General features: G+C 46.3%; 1 protein-coding gene across 1 annotated transcript in view; it reads right to left on the bottom strand.

The window, feature by feature from the left end:
• Nucleotides 1-9,250: 9,250 nt before the first annotated feature.
• Nucleotides 9,251-23,858, bottom strand: part of Trim35 (tripartite motif containing 35) — a 15,297-nt gene continuing 689 nt past the window's right edge. The window contains exons 2-6 of the mRNA XM_010625114.3: nucleotides 19,743-19,838; nucleotides 15,743-15,973; nucleotides 13,041-13,063; nucleotides 12,181-12,299; nucleotides 9,251-11,293 (exon numbers count right to left, since the gene is read on the bottom strand). Of these exons, the coding sequence (XP_010623416.1) occupies nucleotides 10,716-11,293; nucleotides 12,181-12,299; nucleotides 13,041-13,063; nucleotides 15,743-15,973; nucleotides 19,743-19,838 (1,047 nt within the window). The 3' untranslated portion in view covers nucleotides 9,251-10,715. The remainder of the gene's footprint in view (nucleotides 11,294-12,180; nucleotides 12,300-13,040; nucleotides 13,064-15,742; nucleotides 15,974-19,742; nucleotides 19,839-23,858) is intronic.

A 23,858-nucleotide genomic window follows, 5' to 3' on the forward strand; every position in this document is an offset into this window, starting at 1 on the left:
GTGTTTGCATTTTAATCTTAAATGTTAGTAGAATTTATTTTGTATTCTGTAATTCAAAGTATTTGCCAGGAATTTGTTCAGAGTGTGATAAGCACTTTCAGTCTCTATTTGTTTAAATGTGTTCTGATTTTCTCCTATAATTTTTAAGTTAGATTTTTATTTTGTTTTCCACTCCTTTGTTTATTTACTTATTTATTTTTAGTTCCTTTCCCATCTTCTAGCAATATTGTCAAATTTATCTTTTGCATTCTTGGCTCAGTTTTTCTCTACCGTGTTACAATTCTGTTCGTGATATCTTGTTTTCATTTTTATTTTATTAGTTCCTATTTGTGATATGTGATGATCACATTGGTACGTGTGCATAACACATCTTAATTCTTTTTCATCCCCTTCCCCTCAACTCCCTCCCTCACCTTCTGTCACGTCTATAAAAAGATCTATTTCCCTGTTTCCTCTTTCCTTTTATTTTCCTCTTTAATTTATTGATACTTTGAGTTCCTCATATAAGAAAACCCATGCAATATTTAAGTTTGTGTGTCTGAATTATTTCACTTAATATCATGGCCTCACGGTGCCTCCACTTTCCTACGAATGACCAAGTTTAGCCGTCTCAGTGGTAGCGTGATCCTCCATCATGTGTAAACACCACATTTTCTTTATCCATTCATTTGTTGATGAACATATAGGCTGCTTCAAGATGTAACTATTATGAGTTTTGCTATATACATGTGCATTCATGTACCATTAATACTCTAACTAGAAGGGGAAAGCTGGGTCAAAAGGAATTTCTATTTTTAGTGTTTGAGGAATCTCTGTGCTGATTTCCATAGCGGTTGCATTAATTTACACTCCATCAGCAAGGAAGAGGGGTTCCTTTTCCCCCATAGCCTCACCAGCATTTATTGTTATTTGACTTCTTGATGACAGCTATTCTTTTCTCAGTTCTGTTTTAACATTTTTCTAATGGCCAGAGATATTGAACATTTTCATGTGTTTCTTGAGCATTTGTATGTCTTCTGAGAAGTGTCTGCTCATTTAAGTTGCCCATTTTTATTGCATCTTTTATTTGGGGGATGTAATTTCTTTGAGTTCTTTATATTTTCTAGATATTAGTCCTCTGTCTGAGGTGTAGCTGGCAAAAACATTTTCCCATTCTATAGATTGTCTCTCCACTCTATTGGTTGTTTCCTTTGGTGTCCAGAAGCCTTTACGTTTGATATGATCCCATTTGTTGATTCCTGATATTATTTTTTGTGGAATAAAGTTTCTGTTCAAAAAATCTTCACCTACACCTATGTCTTCAATACACCAATAATAAACTCACTGAGAAATTAGGAAAATAATGCCATTCACAGTAGAATGAAGAAAAATTAAATACTTGGGTATTAGCCAAAGGAAGTGAGAGACCTCTAAAATGAAAGCTACAGTACTCTGAAAAAAGGAGATCAAAGAACGCATCAGAAAATGAAAAAGATGTCCTCTTTCCTGGGTAGGCAGGACCAATATTGTCAAAATAACCATACTTCCAAAACTGATATACAGATTTAATGCAACCCCAGTCAAAATACCAACAGCTTCTCTCACAAAACTAAAGAAAACACATCTAAAATTCATATGGAACCAGAAGAGACCCAAAGCAATCCTGGGCAGCAAGAGCAAAGCAGGAAGCATCACAATCCCTGACTCCAAGTTATATTACAAAGCTATAATGATTAATAACAACAATAATAAAGAGCATGTTATGGGCACAGAAACAGACATGGTGATATCACTTCTGTGGGCTTCGTCTGTTGTCAGATTCTTTCAGGTCTGATTGATCTCACTACCCTTTTTGTTTTATTTCCCACTCCAATCAAGTGAAGATCACTCCTTATTAAGGGTGCTACAGCTTCCTTCTGGGGGCTGCAGACAACCTACAGAGGTACATAGTATCAGTTCAGTCACCTGTGGGTTAGAAGAAGGGTGATTATTGTCAAACGGGAGCAAGGAGAACATTTACATAACTTCCATCGCGGTATATGGTTGTAATTGTTCTGTTATATTATTGTTAATCTCATACTGTGCCTAATTTATAAATCAAACTTTATCATAACCCTGTATGTGTAGGAAGAAAACATACTATCTACAGGATTTGGTACTAAAGGAGGTCTTGGAATGTATCCCCCAAGGATAAGGGGGCTACTGCAGTCTTCTGCTGAGTGTTCAAGAGTTCCTTCCCTTTGTCCTGTGCTACTTGTCTTTTAATTATTAGGCTCATTCTCTAAGGAAGTGAAATCTAAGTAGATCCCTTTGGTGGCACCCAAGCCCCACTGGGGTGATGACAGGTGAGTCCGCTCACAACTCACCTCAGCATCAGAGTGGGGGAGTCTCTGCTGCCTCCTACAGGTGGGATCTTGTACTTCTACAGCTCTCCTGAAACTAAAAAAGTGCCCAGTCAAAACAAAAAATATATAAGATCCAAGCCACAAACCCACAGGCACCCTGGTATGAGTCCTTCCTTCTCGGTCCTGCTGTTCCATAGGAATTATACCTCCCCAGTTCCCCTTCTCCCTGTCGAGCGTTTCTCTGGTACTTGTAGTACCTGAATGAGAAGGAAAGAAGAAAAGAGGGTCGCTGACTCTTCCAAATGTAGCTCAGGGAAAAAACTGACCAGATGGAAGTCGGGACGAGGGTGACTCTTACCCAAGTCTGGGAGGCCAGGAGGGGTAGGGGAAAGGGGAGAGAGAGAGGCTGATTAACAGGTACTGAGTTACAGTTGGATAGGAGGAAGAAATTCTGGTGTGTTATTGTAGGGTGGACATGGATAACAATAAGGATTTTGAATGTTTTCACCATAAAGAAATGATATTTGAAGAGCAGATGTGCTTACAGTGATTTGAACATTGCACAATGTGTGTGTATATATATATGGGTATAAATGTATCAAAACATCACACTGTAGCCCATAAATATGTAGATATTATATGCCAGATGATCCTCTTAAAAAGTACCTTGGGAACAGTAGTTAGGACATGTAAGGCGACTCTCCTAATTAAAGTAAGGCCGGGGATTTAGCTCAATGGTTCAGCCACCTGCCTCGCAAGCACAAGGACCAGAGTTAGATGCACGGTACCCCCCCCAAAAAGAGTTTAAAATAATGCCTGGATCCTCAACCTCAGCCAGGGAAAGACAATTCCCATGTGGGGAGCACGGCTGGATCAAAACTTCAGTTTTTGCCTCCCCAGTTCACTTTCTTCCCTGGGGATGACTTCATTTACGCAATCACTCAATATGGCTTAGCCCTGGTAAGCTTCTCTGTAACCTGGGGGTGATGCTAGGGAGCCCCAGGATGAGATTTTTTTTTCCTTTAGGCTCTTGGAGAGCAAGGGAATTATGTCAGGAGTAACTTACAGGCATGACTCTGCAGCACCACCAAGACCACCTTGTTGGAATCCAAAAGTCCAACATCAGAGCCTCAGTCTGATCCTCTGGGTCTCAATGGGAGAGAGAGAGGGAGGAACACAGTAGCTGTTCATGTTTCTTAGTGGTTTCTAAAACTCCAACTCCACTGGGTTTACATATAAGGGGCATTGCTCTTAACTTCTGCCAATAGGTTGGGTACACGTTACTTTTGTTTTTTCTTTTTTGGACTGTGCTGGGGGTTGAATCCAGGGCCTTAATACTGACCTACATCCCCAGGCCTTTTTCACTCTTATTTGGGACAGGGTCTCACTAAGTCACTAAGTTTCCCAGGCTGGGCTCAGACTCGTGATCCTCAGGCCTCAACCCCCCAGAGTTCTGCGGTTGTAGATATGTGCTGTCATACCTGGATGCGTGGCTCACTTTTTGTGGGTGATGGCCATTTGCATCTTTTCTTCTGTCTTCACTGGTTTTGGGAGAAGCCACACCAGGGGCTACAAGCTGTGCATGCCACCTTAAACGGGATGCAGAACTGTTTTCCATCTTCACTGTACCTGGCTTTCTGGCCACTTCCCTCTCCTGTCTTCAGCATGCTTGCTGTTTTGTTTTATTTGTCATGCCACCTTCCTTGTGTTCTGCTTCTGCCTCTCTGTTCTAGCCACTCCTCGTGGGCCTAACCCAAATCTTTGGCCCACTCCTAACTGGGTCAGTGCTCCCTGGGACTCTGTGCCTGTCTCCTTTTATCTGTTCATTCTCCATGTGACAGCTGAGACTCCGCTGGCCTCAGCGAGACCACTCTGCTGATTGTATCTGGCCTTGTACACTGGGTGACTGAAAAGTATGGTGAATGCTTAAATTAAAAAAAAATGATTACAGTGAAAGACATACTGCCACGAATGCCCTTCAAAATACTCCCCCTTGTTGTAAACACATTTAGCCATCACTGTTGCCAGTCAGTGAAGTACTTTGGGAGTCCTCTTTCCTGAGTGCCTTTTTTTTTGTTGTTGTTCCAGAGATTGAACTTTCTGAGTGTCTTTACAAGGAGTGAGCAAAACTACAGTAAGCGCTACTGCCACTTGTAAAAACGTAACGTGTCTTCATCCACTTCTTCACTAGATCTGGTGCTACGCGACTTCCGGCTCCTCCCCAACGCCAAATGACCACAAAAAGAAAACATTTTGAATCAGTTTAGGATTTTGAGACAACCAGAACAGTGCAACTAAAGACACCCCCCCAAAGAGGACTCCCAGAAGTGCTGCAGAAAGTGGCAAGAGTGGTGGGATAAGCGTGTTTGAAGCAAGTGGGAGGATTTTGAAGGGGATCCATGCCAGTGTCTTTGGTTGAATTTTGTCCATTTATATGCGTACCGTAGTTTTCACTCACACCTCATAGCTCATGTCCAGCTCTTACGGTATGAGCTTGTTCCCAGTGGCCTTCTCCATCTTCCCACCTGCGCGCCTCCAGCCCAGCTCTGTGACCAGCAGGTCACTTAAACCAAACCCCAGGCAGCCAGCTGCTCCCCAGCTTCCTCGGCTGATCCTCAGTGCCCCTTCTTCCTCTCCATCTCCTCATCCGAACCTTGGGGTTGGTCCTCATAAACGGAACTGCCTCGTTATGCTGCCTTTACTGCTGCACACCCCGGTGCTTTGGGGTTGCAGGGTGGTAACTCCAGGAGTCTTGGGATTGAGGTCTGGCTTTGTGGTGATTGGCCAGGGACTTGCACCAGCCTTCTGTGTTCCAGACTCTCTCTCACAGGGTGCTCAGCTGGTGGTGAGGAATACAGTAGCACAGGGGACGTGCTTCAGGAGTAAACAGGTAGGTTCCCGGGCTAGTAAGGGTAAGGAAGGGCCCCTTAGCCGGCGCTGAAGCCCAGTTCAAGAGGCCGCGGAACAGCATCCTTGTGCCATGCCCAGTAGGGGGCGCTGTTCGCAAATCGCCGCCCTCCTTCCTCGGGGTTGGGGGAGCTGCTTCCTGTTCAGAGCTGGACGCAGATTCGCGTCCCTAGAAGAGGTCTGCGTGGAGCCTGGCTCCCCAGGCCTTCCGTCTCGTTTCCCTGGGCCTTTATGCACCTCCTGGTCCTCGTTTTCCCAGACTGTTTTCTGAAGTACATCATGCAAATCCCAGCCGGCCCAGTATCCATAGAAACCGAATCTCCTATGCTCCTCAGCCCGTTCTTTGGCATTGGAAACCCACCCAAATGACACCTACGGGCAAGGACAAGCCGCATCCCAGAGCAGGAAAGCTGCCCTGAGCCCAGGCCGGCAGGCTTCAGACTCATGTGGCTGGGGAAATGGGCGGGACAGGCATGTAAAAACCTGTATTTTGAAACCTGGAAAGTAGATACTTCCATCCCAGCACCTACCATCTCTAACAATCATCTTTGCCCAATCCAAACAGCTTGGCTGCCGTTAAAAATCACCTCCATGGTGGGGAGGAGTCCGTTTTGACATCTTTAATCACATATACCCACGTGTGCGAGCCTTTTAGAACGTGACAATCCAATTTCATTGTGCGTGACCCAGTTACTAATCTTACACACAATTTTGCAAGATCTGCTCCTCTCTAGAATATCCTTTCCTATGCTGGAAATATTATGACTCTTCTTTTTTCAAAACATGAGGCAGAGCCTCTGGTATCATACCCAGATTCTTTTTTTGTGTGTTTGGTTCTGCTTTTGGTTTTTTGAGACAGGTTTTCAATATGTGGTTCAGGCTGGCTTTGAACTCATGAATTCACTATGTAGTCCAGGCTGGCCTTGAACTTGTGATGACCCTTCTGCCTCAGCCTCCCAAGTGCTGGGATTATAGATGTGCACAACCATGCCTGGCTGATACCGACACAAATTGTGAACCACACAATGTAAGAATTGGAAATGACTTGGAGAAAATAAGCAAGTGTCCAGGTTTCCCTGTTTACAGAAGTTGGATATTTTATCCGAGCAATGTAAACAGCGGGGGTGGGTTTAACAATAGTGCACTCAACTCCTAAACAAGTTTCAAACACTATTCTAAGTTATTTACACATTTACTTACTTAAAAATCTTGTGACTACCAGAGTACATAGGAGCTCATCTCTTTCACCTGATGGAAATAAGGCAGAGAGGATAAGACACCCTCTCAAGGTCACATGGTGGGTGACAGAGTGCGGAGCTGGATTGTTAAACCCCATATCCCTGTTTCCTGCCCCTAGATGCCTTTGCACTGATTGAGCCTGTTTTCTGCATTTGCAGCATTGAGGCTTTAACCTAGGGACATGAGGATTGAGATTTTTAAATGTATGTTGAGGCCTCAGGTTTAAGGTTTCTATTTCGCATTTCCTGTTTTCAAACCCTACAGTTTAGATATAATTTAAACAAAAACAAAAAACAAAATCCACCAACTGAACTGATTGCATGAAAACATCCAGGGAGAGAAAATTATTTTAATAACATCTTTTATTTTGAGTGTTCTCCTCTTGGGTTGCTTAGGGATACAGAGCAGGGGAATCCGTTCTTACACTGTGATGGGTTGGGCAGAATATACTCATACCCAGACTATGTGCTATGCACAAAATCTCTCTGGATAGAGATTAAAAAGACAATGATAAAGAGCAATTGGCTACAAGGAGGGGAATCAAGTGTGCAGAACAAGGCTGTTCTAGTACATTTTGTACCTTTGGCATCTGCAGCCATGTAAACAGATTATCTAACCACACACACAAATTAAAGACAAGCTCTTGCTTGCCTTTTTGTATGTTGCATGTCTGTGTTTACTGTGAAATCCACTTTTACTGGCTATTATGGCACAGCTATTGTTCCATGATACTGAAGTCTTTTCACAAACATGTTTATGTACAATCTTGTTAACAGTGTGAGGAAATGGAAGCACTCAGGGAATAACGGGTATTTTCACTTGCTCACCTCTGCCATGTCATTATTGTGAATCATAATTTTAACATGTACAGACTCCCACTTGCAGAAGAATTAACCAACATATAATAAGTGCGTGGCTGACATAGGATCCTACCGGGCATTTTTACCAGACCCACCCGCTGGATGTCCTAAGAACTGGAGGGTGTGACACCTTCACTCCTTTAGGGAGTAGGTCTTCAAAAGTTCGGTCACAGGCTTGGTTCAAGAGCCAGGGATCTGGAGTTCAGGCTTTGTGTCTCTTTCCTCTTTCTAAAATGCCACAGTGCTCTGTGGAGCTTGGGAGGACAGCTTTTCAGTCACATTGCCCAGTGAGAAATGTGCTGTTAGGCGGGTACATCCCTGTGTGAGCACCACAGTGCACTTACACCAACCCAGATGGCACAGCCTGCTATGCACCTAGCAGATGCTTCTGGGCCGCAGAGCTGTGTGGTGCATTGCTGTACTGACACTGTAGGCCCTGGGCGCACGTGAGGTATCTATGTGCTCCAGCAGCTAAACACAGAGGTCAAGGAAAAAACACTGGACAGGAATCTTCCAGCCCCATTACAATCTTATGGAACCACCTTGGTCTATGTGGCCTGTGCCGATTCTTACATCCTTACGTGGTACGTGACTATACATGCGCTCAACACCACTATGGCCCAGCCACATTCCTGGTGGGGCCGGAAGCTGACAGTGATGTGCCCTGCACTCACACATCTCCACGGAGACGGCCCAGCGCTTCCCAGCAGGGTGGGGAACACACAGCAGCAGCCTAAGGAGTCCAGCAGGGTCCATGCAGATGAAGGGGGACAGGGGGACAAGAGCCAGCTAGGGGAGCTCTTTTAATGTCCCTCTGTGGTGAGGGGGACCATGCCCCATCATGAACCATGAGGGTCAAGAAAGCCTTCCACTGTTCTACTATTTAGCCAGTGACCACATTCTTCTGGAATTTCACCTTCCAGAAGAAGCGAAGGCCTGCAATTCCAGCTACTCAGGAGGCTGGGGCAGGAGGATCCCAAATTCCCGGCTAGCCTAGGCAACACAGAGATAACCTGTCTCAAAATAAAAAGGGAGGGGATGTAGCCCAGTGGTAGTGTCCTTGGGTTTGACTCCGAGAACCATCACCAAATAAATAAATAATTAAATAAAATAAAAATCTAGAAAATGCAAACAAGAGAAAAAAATTAATTGGACACCATTAAAATTAAAAAATGAACTTTTAGATTTGAAAGGCTATCGAGAAAGTGACAGACAACTCAGAGAATGAAAGTTGTATAAGTCAGATATCTGATAAACAGACTTGTATTTAGAACCAAAAGACATGTGACCAATTAAAAATTGGCAAAGGCTCTGGAGTTTTCCTAAGCTGATCACAAATGGCAAACGCATGAAAAGATGCTCAATATAATCAGCCACCGGGGAAATGTAGACCAAAGCCACAGTGAGCCATGCCACCGCCCTTGCCAGGGTGGCTAAATCAGAAGAGGAGAACTGGCAGGGACAGCCAGCCTGAACCTCTGCACAGTGCTGGTGGGAACAGAATGTGGTTCCTCTGCACTGGAAAACAGCCTGGCTGTGCCTCAAAAGATGGGTCGCCAAAGTGATCTGGCAAATCTATTCCCAAGTGTTTATTTGCCACAAAGAATTAAAGACATGTTCACATAAAAATTTGCATACAAATGTTCATAGCAGCATGATTTATAATAGCCAAAACTGGAAACGGCCAAAACCCATCAACTAAAAAATAAAATGCCACGTAATTCCATTCAATACAATATTACAAAAAAGAATAAATAAATGCTACATGATCTTGAAACGAGCACACAGAAAGAAATACATTAAAAGAAACAATGTATCATTTTAATTTTTGTGAAAAAGCCTGGGCTATCCAAAGTTGCCCAGGCTGGGCCTGGAACTTGGGATCCCAGGTGTGTATCACCACACCCAGATCAAATTATCTTTAATTAAAAAAACAAACACAAACTTACATCTAAAGTGAAAATAAAAACATTTTTAAACTTTATTCTAACAAAGTAATTTCAGGTATGTCTGCGATACAGAAACTGCATCTGACAGGCAAACGCGCTCAGACCTGCTGGGCTCCAGAAGTGCACGGAGCCTTCCTGGACCTGAGCACCCAACAGCCCCGGGGAAACGTATGCCTTTACCACCCCACCTCCGGGGACAGTGGGCCACACAGAGACCACGGCAGGCCTGGGAGAGCCAAGGTGGGAGGCACACAGCAGAGAAGAGCAAAGGAAGGCAAGAAGGCAGGATGATGAGGGTGTTTGCCTCCACGGCACTCTACAGGCTCTGGGGTTGCAGCCGTGGGCCCCCCTGAGTGCACCCCGTTTCTTCTTCCTAACTAAAAAGGGCCTCCTCCTTCCTTCCCTTCTCAGACCTTGGAAAGAACCAAGCAGAGGAATTTCCTCCGCGGCAGTTACAGGACACTGTCTGCCAGTCCCATCATCTCACAGGGGAGAAAACCGAGGCCCAGTGCTCCAGAACTCTTAAATTCTGAGGAAGCTGCCCATTCAAGTATAAACAGAAACATGGGAGCTAATCGATGAGGTCAGGAAGCTTTGCCTCAGCCTGCTCAGTGGGATTTCTGCAGCAGTTTTAAAATAGTAATGTAAGGTAACAGCCAAGCAGAGGCCCAGGTAGGGTCCTAAAGCCACAGCATGGTCCTGCATTAACTGTTTTATCTACGGTTTTCCTGAAGCTCTGCAGCTGGGGACCCCATGGGTGACTGGCCCCTCCCAGGCCAGCCAATCCCCTGACACTCACCAGCCCAAGCCCCGCCCCACGGCCTCCTGAGTCTGCCTCACTGGGCTCTCTGGGGCAGTGTCAGTCCTGCAGGGCAGCCCCCAGAACCTGAGGTAACCACTCAGACTGGCCGATACTAAGCCTCTGCACCCCGCTTCCCCTGCCCTGCCTTTCCTTCCCAGAAAACTAAACAAAGGCTTTGCCTATACTTTCTCCTTGCTCCCCCTGCCTCCTGACACGCCCTAGGGCCTCCCTGGGTGGCCCTATGTGGCAGAGCCTGCTACATCCTCTTGGGAACCGAGTGATAAATAATTTTCAATAGCAGTCATCATCTGGATGGCCGGCCTCACCGATCCCGGAAAATACTGAAACCTACTTTGTGAAACAGGTCCACTCCAGAAGCAAACATTATCTCCAGAAGCCCTGGAATGAGGTTCAGAACATTCACACCCTGAAGGTGCCACAACTCTGGCAGAGCCTGGGCCAACAAGGGGCCTCCTGGGTGGCTCTTAACTTTGAGAAGGGAAGGGGCCAAAACTAGACAGGTGTAGGGCTTGGAGCCCCAGAAAGGACTAGAGAGCTGCACAGAAGGCAGCCTGAAGGCAGCGGGCAGAGGCACCCAGGCCCGTGTGGGCATCAGGACGAGGCTCGAGCCTGCTCAGCTGTCCAGCTCCTGCTTGATGCTGATTCGCAGCGGGCAGATCTGCAAAGGCTCGGGGGCCCTGTCGTCCCGTGCACTCCCCACGTAGAAGTAGGGTCGCACCTCCCCGAAGCGGGCGTGGAAGGTGTACAGGTGGCACTGGCGCTCCGCGTCGTAGAAGGACAGCTCGCCCTCATCACACTCCAGCTGCACACGCAGGCGGCGTGGGATGGCCAGGACAAGGGGTGATGTGGCCGGGTCCGAGGCCACACAGTGGTCCCCCTCCACGCCCTGGGTGCGGCACAAGTACCAGAAGCCAGAGCGCATATCGTGGTAGGAGCCTTGGGAGTGGCCATCTGTGCCCTCCTCCAACTTCACCCGCACCACACCCACCCGCCAGCTCTGCAGCCCACCCAGGGCCACCTCCCAGGTGTGGGAGCCCCTGGAGAAGGTGCGGGAGCCCAGCAGGCAGGGCGCCGAGGAGAAGCGCTCCGGATTCTCCACCTGCACGTGGTAGCCGTGGTTGGTGACACTGGTGAGGTCATCAGCCACCGAGAGCCAGCCAGCTGCTGTGTTAGGATCCAGGCTGAAAGGCACTGAGGGCAGAACGGGAAGAAAGGAGTCAGCAAACACGACACTGCCCTCCTGCCACGCTGGCTGCGCACCACCCACCTGTCCCACCTGCCCAGGCATCCAGGGCACTGCCCGAGCTGATGGGGTTAAGGGTTGGAATGGATCCCTGCCAAAGATGTAGGAAGTCCTGAGCCCCAGGACTTTCGGAATACAGCCTGAATTGGGAGTGGGGTCAAGGCAAGTGAAATTAGTTAAGATGAACTCAGACTGTAGTAGGGGCCTTTACTTGACTGTGTTCTTATGAAGAGGGGGAAAGTGAGAAAGATACCAGCGGCAAGAATGGCACCAGGTGACAGAGGGAAGAGGCTGCAGCCACAAGCCAGGGACAGTTAACAATGCCTGAAGGCACCCGAAGCTAGACCAGGTGAGAAGGGTCTGCCCTTCAAATTTTAGAGGGAACATAGCCCGTCTGCCTCCTGGACTGGGAGAATAAATTCTGGTCATTTTGAGCCACCTGGTTTGTGGTCCTTTGTTACAGCAGCCAGAGACACTAACAGAGGAGGGACACATAAAGTTCCTAAGACAGCAGCATCTCGGGAAAGAATGACATTCCTCTCCCCAACACAGCAGGACGTAATGATGGAATAGGCTGTGTCACCTTGGGAGAGGTGGTCCTGGATGCGGGCCCTCATCATAAATGTTACAGTTCTGAATAGGAAGGGGAGTTTGTCTTTCTGAAGTGGTGACAGAGGGTCAGGTCCTGCCCAGGAAGGAGAAGGACCTGTCGGGCAAGAGGGGGAGGAGTAGCCGGCATGCCTGGGAGAGGCTGGAGGGAGCCAGAGGGGAGATGAGGTGGAGCCTGGCAGCGTGCAGTGCTTCCCTGCCTGGATCGCCTGCCCGCATCCCTCACCAGATTCCACGCATGTCATCATCTTCTTCCAGACGCGGTACCGGAGGGAGTCAAGGTACTTGCAGACATCGATGAGCATGTCTGGCTGGACAGGCTCTGGCTCCATGGTGCAGAAGAGCCTGGGAAAGGAGGACTGTGCATGGTGTGCAGCACCGGGCTGGGCATCCCAGGCATGGGCAGCAGGACTTGTCTGTCCCCTTGCCTTGGATCTAACCTTCTTTTTCATCTTCCCCAAAATAATCCCCTGGATTGGGCCAAGAGCCTACGTGGCTGCCACACCACTTCAGGATTTGGTCAGAAGGCTCATCCTACCCTAGCTGTGAGAAATACAAATAGCAGGTTCTCCTGGCTGCCGTCCTGTGGACAGATATCACATGCATCTTCCCATAGGATGTCCGACTGGAAAGGACTTTAACAATGCTCCAACAGAGCCAAAGTGTCACCCAGCCTTTCCTGAACACCTCCAGGGACAGGGAACTCACTACCACCCAAAGCATTCTCTTTGGTCTCTGAGCAGTCCAGAAAGGGACACAGTTCTTCTGTATTCATCCCAGAGAACCCAACAGCCATCAGTGTCCTGAGGCTGAAAGCGAGAAGGCCAGCAAAAAACCAAATCTCAACGTTGGGTGACCACTGAGAAATATGAGCCATGTGCATGGCACTCTCCTTCCCACATAGTGGGTGATGACCCTCCAAACAGGGAAGACAACTGTCCACTGCCTTGCCAGCCAGCACGACCACTCTTTCCGGGCTCCACCCAGTTGGCTGCATTACCTGCCTGGCCCTGGAGCCACTGCACTTTGCCCCACTGTTTTTTCTGCCTGCTCTTTCCCTCCCCTCCACAAGTCCTGGCAACTTACCGGCGTTTTCGGCTCTTGTGTTTCTGAAGGAAAAAAACAGACACAGAAAGTGTGTGAGTTTCTAACCTCCAAGAGTCATGCCTCCTACGTTCACGAATCAGACTTAGCACTGCTATATGATGTCCTATGACTTCCTAAACTGGTACACAGATTGACTGTAATCCCTAAAGTCCCAGGTGACTTCTTTGCAGCACTAAAACACTGACTCTAAAATTCAGATGGAAATTCAAGGAACCCAGAATATACAAAGTAATCTTGAAAAAGAAGAGAAAAGTTGTATATTTCACACTTGCCAACAGTAATTAAGACAAAGCAGCACTGACACACAGGCAGGCATGGTAGCGCACACCTGTAATCCCAGCTCTCAGAAGGCTGGAGCAGGAGGAGTATCAGCCTGAGCAACCTGGTGATACCTTGTCTTCAAATAAAAATAATAAAAAGGGCAGGGGATGTAGCTCAGCAGTAGAGTGCTTCCAGAATGAGCCTTTGTTTGGTTTCAGTCCTCAGGACTATCCCACAAAAAAACCCCAAAATAGACAATATGGATCAACGACATAGAAGTCAAAAACCAGAAATAATCCTGCAATTTTACTGTCAACTATCTACAAGGGAGCCACAACCATTCAACAGGGAAGACAACAGTCTTTCCCAGATAATGGCGCTGGCACAAGTAGATTCTAAGGTGTAAAAGAATAAAGTCGGGGCCTGACCTTGTATAAACAATTAACTCAAAGTGGATAAAAGAGATAAAGAATTCTTACAAACAAACAACAAAAAGACAACCCAATTAAAAGTGGACAAACAATGGAACAGACATTTCTCCAGGGAAGAGCTACAAATGGCCAATAGGCACATGAAAGATACTCGGTAGCATTAGTCATCAGGAAATGCAAATCTAAAGCACACTGACACCACCTCACGCACAGCTACTGGAAAAAGAATTGGCAAGGGTGTGGAGAAACTGGATTCCTCATATACTGCTGGTGCAAATATACAACAGCACAGCTACTTCAGAAAACAGCCTGGCAAATCTTCAAAGACTTAAGCCAGAGATACTCTAGGTGCAGCAAATCTGCTCCTAGATATATATCCAAGAGAAATGAAAACAGGTCCATGAAAAAGTGGTACATGAATGTTTATTATCAATAAAACCCAAAAGGTAAACTGGGCATAGTGGCACCTGCCTATAATCCCAGCACTTTAAGAAGCTGAGGCAGGAAGATAGCAGGTTTGAGCCCACCCTGGGCAACTTAATGAGACCCTGGTTTTAAAATAAAAAAATAAAGGACTAAGGATGTAGTTCAGGGCAAAGGCCCTGGGTTCAATCCCCAGTACTGAATTAAAAAAAAAAAAAAAAGCCAAAAGTAGAAACAACCCAATGACCATCAATACAACCAACAAAATATACAAAGGAATATTCTTTGGCATAACAAAGAAACAAGTACTGACATGCTACAATATGGGTAAAGTCTCAAAACATTACGCTGAATACAAGAAGCTGGTTAAAAGAGGTTACATATTACATTATTCCATTTATGAGAAGGGTTTAGAAAAAGCAAATCTGGAAAGAAGGCTACCTGCCAGTGGCTGGGGGAGGAAGATTGAGACATGATCGCTGAAGGGTACAGGCCTTCTCTGGGGATGATGAAATGTTCTAAGATGGATAGCTGTGTTGGTTGCACAACTCTTACTGAAAACTGGTGAACTGCGTATTTTAAAGGGGTGAATGAAGCCAGAGTGGCTGTAAGCACTTTTAGTTCCAGCTACTCAAGTGACTAAGGCAGGAAGATCTTTTGAGGCCAACCTGAGTGACAAAGTAAGACCCTGTCTTCAAAAAAAAAATGAGTAAGGCTGGGGATGTGGCTCAGTGGTGCTGCTGCCTGCTTCATAAGCACAAGGTCCCAAGTTTGACCCCTGGTACCAAAAAAAAAGAGTAAATTATATGGTACAGTATGCAAATTGTATCATAACACCAACAATAAATAGTTACAAGCCAAAAGCATCCCTGGAAGCACACTCCAGGACAACACTACTACTTCCCTAAACAGAACTGGCAAGGAGCCCAACTTTAATCCCATCAAGCGCTTCTATAATCGAGCACTGCAGAGACAGGGACCCGGTGGTTCAAGGCTTTAGGAGGTGGACAACCACCCTGCCTAAACAAAAGATGGCTCTGACCCTCCCCACTCGGCTGGACAGACTCCATTCCCAGAGATGTCAGCTGTCTGCGGGCGGAAAAGTAGGTAACTCAGGTTACCAGTGTTCAAGTTCCAAAAATTTGAACAGTGGTAAAACCAATAAATGTAAAGAAAAAATTGAACTCAACTATGAAAGGGAGAATAAAATCGATCTTTTTTTTAAAGAGAGAAAATACCAAGAGATCATATTTAAATAAAAAATTTCAACAACTGAGTAATTTTAAAAGAACAACAAATACAGCCTGGACCCCCAAAAAACCCAATAAATAAATAAATAAAAGAACAACAACAAGAAAAATGAGAATGAGAGTGAGTGCAGGAGAGAGGGGAAGAGAGATGAGAGGTTCTCAGGCTCTGCTCTGCTCAGTCCTCCCAGCCTCTGATGCAAATGGCTTCTCGGGCCAGGCCATGGGAAGTCTGGGTTGGCCAGGGTTGGTGCCACGTCTCCTGCCTGGTGCCTGAACACTGGGTTCTGTCCCTGAATTCAGATGCTGAGCTCCTTACCATAAGAAAAGAGATGTCATCCTCCTTCATTTCCGCCTGCAGCCGCTCAATCTCGTGGGCCAGCATCTCGGTCTCTTCCTCAAGCCGCTTCATCTTCTGGTCAGCCAGGAGCTGCTTCTGTCTGGCCTCATTGGTCATGGCGTCCAGGGTGGCCTGCTCCTCCTTCCGCAAGAACTCACGGAGCTTCTCAAACTCCTCCCGGATGCGGCTTTGCAGCCAGGCACCCTCCACCTGTAACAGGGAGTCACAGAAGGCCAAGAGTGGGATTCTCAGCTGTCCCTCAGCGAGTGACCTTCAGACTGCAGTAAGCAACTCTACATTCTAAAGGAATCCCATGCAGTCTCTAGAGATAAAACAACGTAACACTTGACAAGCATGCATTTATAAGCTTAGGTTTCAAATGAGAAAGTTAAATGGTTGTTTTGATGAAGTTTTAAAAAACAAAATCACCGCTTACAGATGACACCATTAATCGTATAACCTTAATATAGAATGTTCTGTATCTTGTTTGGTTGAACAACAGCAAGAGAACTGAATCACAGAAATGAATTATCATAAAAGCAATATTTTTGTTGTGGTTTTTGAGACTGGGTCTCACTAGCCTTGAACTAGCCTCAGATTCACAATCCTACCCCACCCAAATGCTGAGATTACACGTGAATGCCACTACACCAGGCTCTTGCAAGTAACTTTTTTTTTTTTTTAACTTTGTGGCAATAGAGATTGGACCTAGGGCCTTCTCACTGAGCTACACCCCCAGCCCTTTCTATGTTTTGACATGGAGTCTCTCTATATTGCTAAATTACCCAGTCTGGGCTGGGCTCAATCTTGTGATCCTTTTGCCTCAGGCTCCCAAGTGCCGGAGTTACCAGCATGCACCACCATGCCCATATAGCAACCATTTTTAAAAAGTTATTTACCTACAAATCTTAAGACCTTAATTTGTCTGATCCAGAGACTTTGCTAAACTAATAGGAAGTCTTTATTCTAACATGCACACTCCAACTCATAACCACAAAATACCTAAGTTGAGGACAAACACATACTCTGAGAAAAAGCAAGTATTTCTTATCTGGGAATTGAAGACATTTTTTAGTACAATATGAAACTGGAAAGGCTGAAAGACTGAAATAACTGAATACAAGTATAACATCAGAAACTCTGTGTAACAAGACTATTAATAAAGTAAAACACATAATTCTAAGACGACTATTGGAGAAGCAATTCAAACTATGGGTTCTAGCTATAGAAGGTTACAATCTCATTTGTGGGACTAAAAGCTCAATATAAATTTATAGTTGTGAAAAGGTGATGAAACAATTCATTGAAAAACCAAAAATAAGCCCCCAAAAGTGAAAACTACTCAGGGAAAGATAAATGACAAATAAGGAAAAATATCTACAACAAACTTAATAGCATTAATGTATAAAAACACTGTTACCAATCTACTAGGAAAAAAGACAAATACTCCAAGAATAAAAAAGAACATAGGTTAGGGCCAGTGACACAGCACTTGCCTAGCATGCACGAAGTCCTGGTTCAATTCCCAGTACCCACAAAGAGGGGAGGGCATAAACTGGTATCCACTGGAAAACCTGGTACAATGAGTCTCCAGCCCACCACCAAGTTTCACTCTGGGAGAACATCTAAAGTCGGATTCATTCCTAAGTCTGACAAAGTGAATCCTATACACCTTTGATACAAATATTGAATGTATATTGCTTTGCTTTGCTTCCTAGCTGTCCCCTGCACATCATCCTTGCTTTTCCTCCTGCTCCGGGGATCCCGGGCTCTGACCGAGCACCGCCCACCATGGCGCTGCACAGTGAGCACACAGCAACCCAGCTGGGACAGCGTCCGGCACACATGTGAGCTACTTCTGACATTTGTTCACATCCATGAATGTTCACAAATGTGAGGTCTGTTCCTATCTGTAAAATTTCACAACTTGAATGTTCATAAGTTGGGGACTTACTGTATTATGAAAAGAGGTACAAACTTGCCAAAAATCAAAGAAATCCAAGTGAGAAGAGTTAACATGAAACTAAGGCTAAAAGGACTGATAACATATGTGGTAGACACAGTAGGATCTCAGGTAATTCTACCTCTCAGGATGCAAAAGAACACAATGAGGCAGAAAAATCCAGCAAGTGTCAAGGCAACTCCAGCCTCTGTCACCAATGGTAGTGACAACCTCACAGTAAAGGGTAAACACTGAGATGCACACGTCACCATCGACTTGGACTCATGGAATTCAACAGAAAAAGCAACAGTCTAGAGGCTTCATGCCTCTCTACACAAACCCTCAGAGCCCTCCATTGCCTGGGTTGGGCAAATAATGCCTCCCTCAACCTAGTCCTGTTCACATCAAGCCAATCGAGTGGCTTTGGCTACAGAAGAAATCAAGTCAAAGTACAGACGAGAACCCCACGATTCCATGATGACCAGAAAAACAATTCTGAAGTTGTCCTCCAGAAATGGCAGGGTGGTGATCACATGCTTGGAGAGAACTGCAGTATATGTTTATAGGTCTGATAGATCAGGGCAAAATGATTCTCTGAAAAAGTGCAAATTCCTTCTTAAGTCAGTTTGTTGGCCCCTGACTCACCAGAAATGTTGGGTGGCTTCTCTCTGTTAGCTGTGTCTACATATTATCATATCTGAATGTTTAAACAAAAGCTGCAGAAAGAAGGAATTGTCCTCTTTTCCTTTTGAGGATTAGTTTGACAGGAGTTGTTTGGAGACAAGCTTAGATTTGAAAGTAGGTCTTTTGGGGGGTCCTTTCTCCTGCCGTCCCTTCACCTGGAGGCAAGCTTGTTTGTGACTGTTTCCCTGGCTCTGCTCTGCTGCTGGACTCATCCCAGCCATCGCAGACACACCTGGTTCTGGCTGTTCGGTACTGCCACGGGTACTGCCCTCCTGTGCCTGTATGTCCAAAGCCAAGGACTGGGCTCAGAGAAAGGCTCGTTAACATCTGACCATGGAGTTCGCCACTTACTGCCACTTAAACTTCAAGATACTGGGAATGAACTGTGTGCCTGCTCTCCTTATACTGAGATGAGAGGAGATCAAAAGGCAATAAAATGTCTTGGGGAACACACACCAAGAAGACAGTGAAAGGGAAGGGCTCCTTTGGGGTGATTGGGGAAGGCTTCTCAGAAGGGACATGGGAGCTGGGATTTTGTTGGCAAAGATGCTGTGGATAGGGCCTGGGTAGCAGACATGCCTAGTTTAAGAAACAGAGAAGGCCAGGGCAGCCAGAGTAAAGAAGTAAATATGATTAAGGGGGAGGCAGTGGGCAAACAGCAGCCTTGGAGCCATGGGAAAGTCTGAATTACACTCTGAAAGACCACGAGGCAGCTTGTTCGTTTATTTATTTCAGAACTGGAGATGCACCCAGGGCCTTCATACTGTGCTGCAATCCGAGTCTTGTTTTTGTTTTCTTTTTTTAAATTGGGATTTAAACTTGCAATCTTCTTGCGTAAGCTTCCCAGTGCTGGATTATGGGCATATACCACCATGCACGGCTCCCTGGGCTGTTTTAAGGAAAGGAGTGGCATAATCGATATGCTTTTCCAAAAGACCACTCCAGTGTAGAGGAAGCAGGAGGGCGGCCGGCGGGCAGTGTAGTTTGATAGACCTGGTGTATTCTGAAGACGGGACAGGACGGTTCATGGAGTGGCGTGGGGACCAAAAGGAAATGAGGAGTCACCAAGGAGACTCATTAGCCTGAGCACAAGTTCATAGCGATGTGTATGTGATGAAGTTATTCTTAAGCCACAGTACAGACAGCCTAGGTGGCCCTTCAGGCCATGCCTGTGGCTGCTGGTGTGATCATGCCCAGTCTTCAGACAGGCAGAGTAGTCCAGCCAGTGCCCAAGAGTTTGGCTCTGCTAGGCCATCAGCACCAAGGAAGCCCATCTGAGTCAAAAGGGACCCCGAGCGATGCCAACTTCCCTGGGTGTCCCCACCTCCCCCCTCAGCCCGAGCCCTCACTCACCTGATTGTGCTTGGCAATGTTCTCATAGGAGCGTCGCATGGCCCAGAAAGTCTTGGCTTTCTCCCGCAGCATGTGCTCCAGGTTCTTACACTTGGCCTATAGTGGAGAACAAGAAGGAGGCAGGCAAGTCAGGGCTGGAGGCTGGGGGGCGGTGAGCTGCACACTTACAACTGGAATTCCTCTTTGACATGAACACAACAATTGCATTTACTGAACCCAGTCCTGCCAAGCACTGCAAACACAGCTGAATGGTATCGCTCTACAGTTCTGGCTTTGAACCGTCCATTTATAGCATTAAGGGCCATTGGGTGTCCTCCAGTCTGGTGCCGTTGTTTGCCTGGTTCGGGTGAGGCATCAAGACAGGACTGAGGAGCTAAGGGGGCCTGGTCTGACAGGCTGGTCACAGGTGCAGCAGGGAAGGGTATCCTGCTGAGGCCCAGGCTGCGCTCTAGTCCCTGAGCTGCAGGGTAACTGTAAAGACAGCGTGGCCACAGGCTCCCTTTGCTGTTCTTCAAACTGTGCTGGTCCGGTCTGCATAACGTGTAGGTCTGATGACACGAGCAGATTCAGTCATTTACCATGAAGTGAAGTGTTCACCATGAGACCGCATCTAACCATGCCGCTCCCTATGCTCCCGCTGCCACCCCCCTACCCGGCTTCTAATATTGTTGCTTACGTGAAATACCTACATCAGCAAATCAAAATGTTGGTTTAGCAGTTTTTGGTTTTTTTAAAATTTTAATTGTTATTTCTGACTCCTTTGGACTCCTTAAAGAACCACTATGAGTTTCAGGTTGGATTCCTACCTTTTGTACCTGAGGTCTATCATTATTCTTTTCTCTACATATTCCCTTTTTTTCTTCTTCTCTTTTTGTCAGATGGGGTCTCCCTATGTAGTTCAGGCTGGCCTCGAACTCATAAGTGATCCTCCTGCTTCAGCCTCCCGAGTGCTGGGAATATAGACATGTACCACCATGCCCAGCATACTTTATATTCTAAGAAAGCTTTTCAAAATTTTTCTTTGGAAAAATGACAAAAATGATGATTCTAGTAACATGACCATCAGCACTTGCTAGAGACTGTGCTAATTACTTAAAAGAAATGATACCATGTGACCACCACATTATCTCTGTGAAGTAAGAATATTTCCCCCATCTCCCAGATGGCACTGTAAACCAAAAAAGGAACACCGCTGATTCACAGAACTGGCACGTGAGCGCAGGTTGTGGGGGTGGCTGCTGGGATAAGACAGCTGTTTAAACTGCTAAATGTTGCAGCAAAACAACATGGTTGTTCCCAAAAGCCTCATCCCCACCTGGACATGGTGTCTGGGAGGACACTGCAATAGGCCGAGACTTTGGGGACCTTAGGGAGGTGGAGGGCATTTTGCATGTGGGAGAGAAGCGAATCATTGGTGGCCTGAGGCAGACCGAAGTGCACTGGCTCTCAAATGGCTCCCTGTGGGCTGTACTGAAGGACTTGTGTTTAACCAATAGAATGTGGCTATGTCACTTCTGAGACGGGGTGACAAAACGCTATGTACACCTAGCCTTGCTCTTTGTCGTTGGACTGCTCGGAAGGAAGTTAGCTGCCGTGTGGTGATAAGAGTGGCCACTCTGCCAGATTGGTTCTGAAGGATTGAGGCCCTTACGCCAACAGTCCCTGCCAACACGACAGTGAGGCGACACCTCCATAAGTCTCTAGGGCACCACGAAGACTTTGAATGTGCTTATAAAGCAAGAGGAACACCCACAGCTAAGTTTAGTCAGACTGAGCATAAGACGGTAACCCAGCAAGGGGTAGGGATCTGGGTCACGAAGGGGCCAAGGACCAGGAAATGGCTGTCATCTGAATCACGTGGGACAGATAAGAAAGAGGCCTGGACAAGACAGTTCAGGGGCCTGAGCCTCAGAGGAGTTCCTGGGAGGTTTGCTGTGGAAGATGCAAGGAAATCCAAGTACTGATCTAATGCTACCACTTCAACTTCCTGTTGCTGCAATGAGGAACTCCTTTCTCCTTCAACGAGTGGCTGTATTTCTCCAAGTTTCTATTTTCTTATTAGTAAAACATAACGGTCTCCACACAGTCTCCTGTGGGTCTGGTCTGCATATTTTGGAGTATTTTAAATTAGTATTTCTACTCAATGATAAACTAAAAAATACTAAGATAAACCAATTCTGAATCACCTAATAAACAGTGAGTTACATACTTTCAGTTCCCCTAATTTCAGCACACACAGATTTGTTAATGCCTCACTGGACACCAAACTATACTACTGCCATGGTCTTGGCCTACCAATGTGTATGGCTTGTATCTAGATGGCCCCAAGGAGCCACATGTACTCATGGCGGGGCTTTTGGGAGGTGATTGGATTATGGTGCTTATTGCTAACTTGCTGCTGGGAGGAAAGAGACTGGCCCCTGAGGGTTGTGGCCTGGAACAGCTTATCTTCCACCTCAGCTCCTCCCTTCGTTCTCTTTGCTTCCCCACCAACATGTCCCCGTGCCATACTTTCCTGCCTTGAAGTCAGATGACTATGGACTGAAATCTCTACAAAGACTGAGCCAAAATAAAACTTTCCTCCTTAAGTTGTGAGTGTTGGGTATTTTATCCCAGCGGTGAAGAAAGTGGCTAAGATTTTGATGCCAGAAAAGTGGTGCTGTTGCTGTGACACTTCCTGACTATATGGTTCAGAAGCCGTTGTTATTGGCTCACAGGATGAGTCTGGAAGTTTGGAGATGCTGGCTAGAGAAGCCCTAGAATGTTGTAAAATGAAATTAAGGGGAGATTCTGGTCAGAGTCCACAAGACAAGAATGCTGATAAAAAGGCAAAAGGTAAAGATCAGGTTCAGGTGGCTTCAGTGGAGAACAAGGATTCCACTGGCAGTTGGACCCTAAGTCATGCACTCTAGCAGAAAATTTGTCTACATTTATTCATGGCCTGAGACTTTGCAGGAGATTAAGATTAAGGGAAGTGAACTAATTAATCTGGCAAAGGAAATTTCAAAGCAGCCTAACATTCAGACTGTGATGTGGATACTGGTGAGGACCTTCCATCTCCCAATCTGTCCCTCTGCCAACTCCATCTTTCAACCAGTACTCCAGTCCCCAGGCCACCCAGTACTTATTTCAGCTTTCTGAAGTCAGGACCTAGCATTTCTGCCACTGGATATGGGAAAAAGCAGCATTGCTGTGAACCGCTATTACTAAATAAATATGATGTCAGGAGTAATAGCCATTCTCATTCAAACATGCACAGTGAAAGCACCACTATCTGCCCCTTTACTTGAACTGTGACAAAATGTGTATGGAACTGTAATCACTTTTGACATTTTTTACAAAAGCATTTTTTAAAAAACGGAGAGACTATCCTGGAGGCCATATGTTGGAGGTTTTTGCAGTACCTTCATTTCAATAAACAGTTTCCTGCCCCTAACCAACTGTTCACCGAACTTTGGGTTTGACTCATGTATTAGTAGATTGAACAAATTTAGGGTTTCACACTATTAACTTAAAAATTAAATAACAAAAACTGCCGGTATACAACGGTATTTTCTAAGGGCTAAGATTTAATGACTTTCAAAAATTCTGAGGCAGCTTAACCTTTTCTTTGTAATTATTTTTCCTTCCCACAAGAAGACTTCTCCATGTGTTAGTTTCCCTCCATGTGTGCGTTGCTCCTTGGCATATATTTACAGCCATTGGAACCCCAGGCATTAGAATGCTGAGTGATCCAGAATAGACCAACAGACCAGGACCAGAGGCCTCGCCCCACTGCCACACAAACCATGGTGTCAGTTCTGGAAGGTGATGGCTGTGCTGGGGAAACTTAAGGCTCCACATCCAGGTCCGGACTTGGGCTCCTGAACTTGTTCTAAACTTAAGTGTGGCCAGGTCGAGGGCTCGTGTGCGCACTCACACCTGTGCTGCTCACAGGGACCTGGGCCACAGGCCACTGGCATAAGGGGTGCCAAGCCTGGGCCCTACAGAAAGAGCGGGGCAGTCGGGGACGCCGAGGAACCCCAGTTCTCACTCCGATCTAGTTCCCTTCTTCCACCGCGGCCCGCTCGAAGCAGAAGGCCGCCCGCTGTAGGTAACCGGATCGGGGAGGTGGGG

This window comes from Fukomys damarensis, unplaced genomic scaffold, assembly GCF_012274545.1.
Source record: "Fukomys damarensis isolate Sample0158 unplaced genomic scaffold, DMR_v1.0_HiC HiC_scaffold_18, whole genome shotgun sequence".
NCBI classification, from domain to species: domain Eukaryota; kingdom Metazoa; phylum Chordata; class Mammalia; order Rodentia; family Bathyergidae; genus Fukomys; species Fukomys damarensis.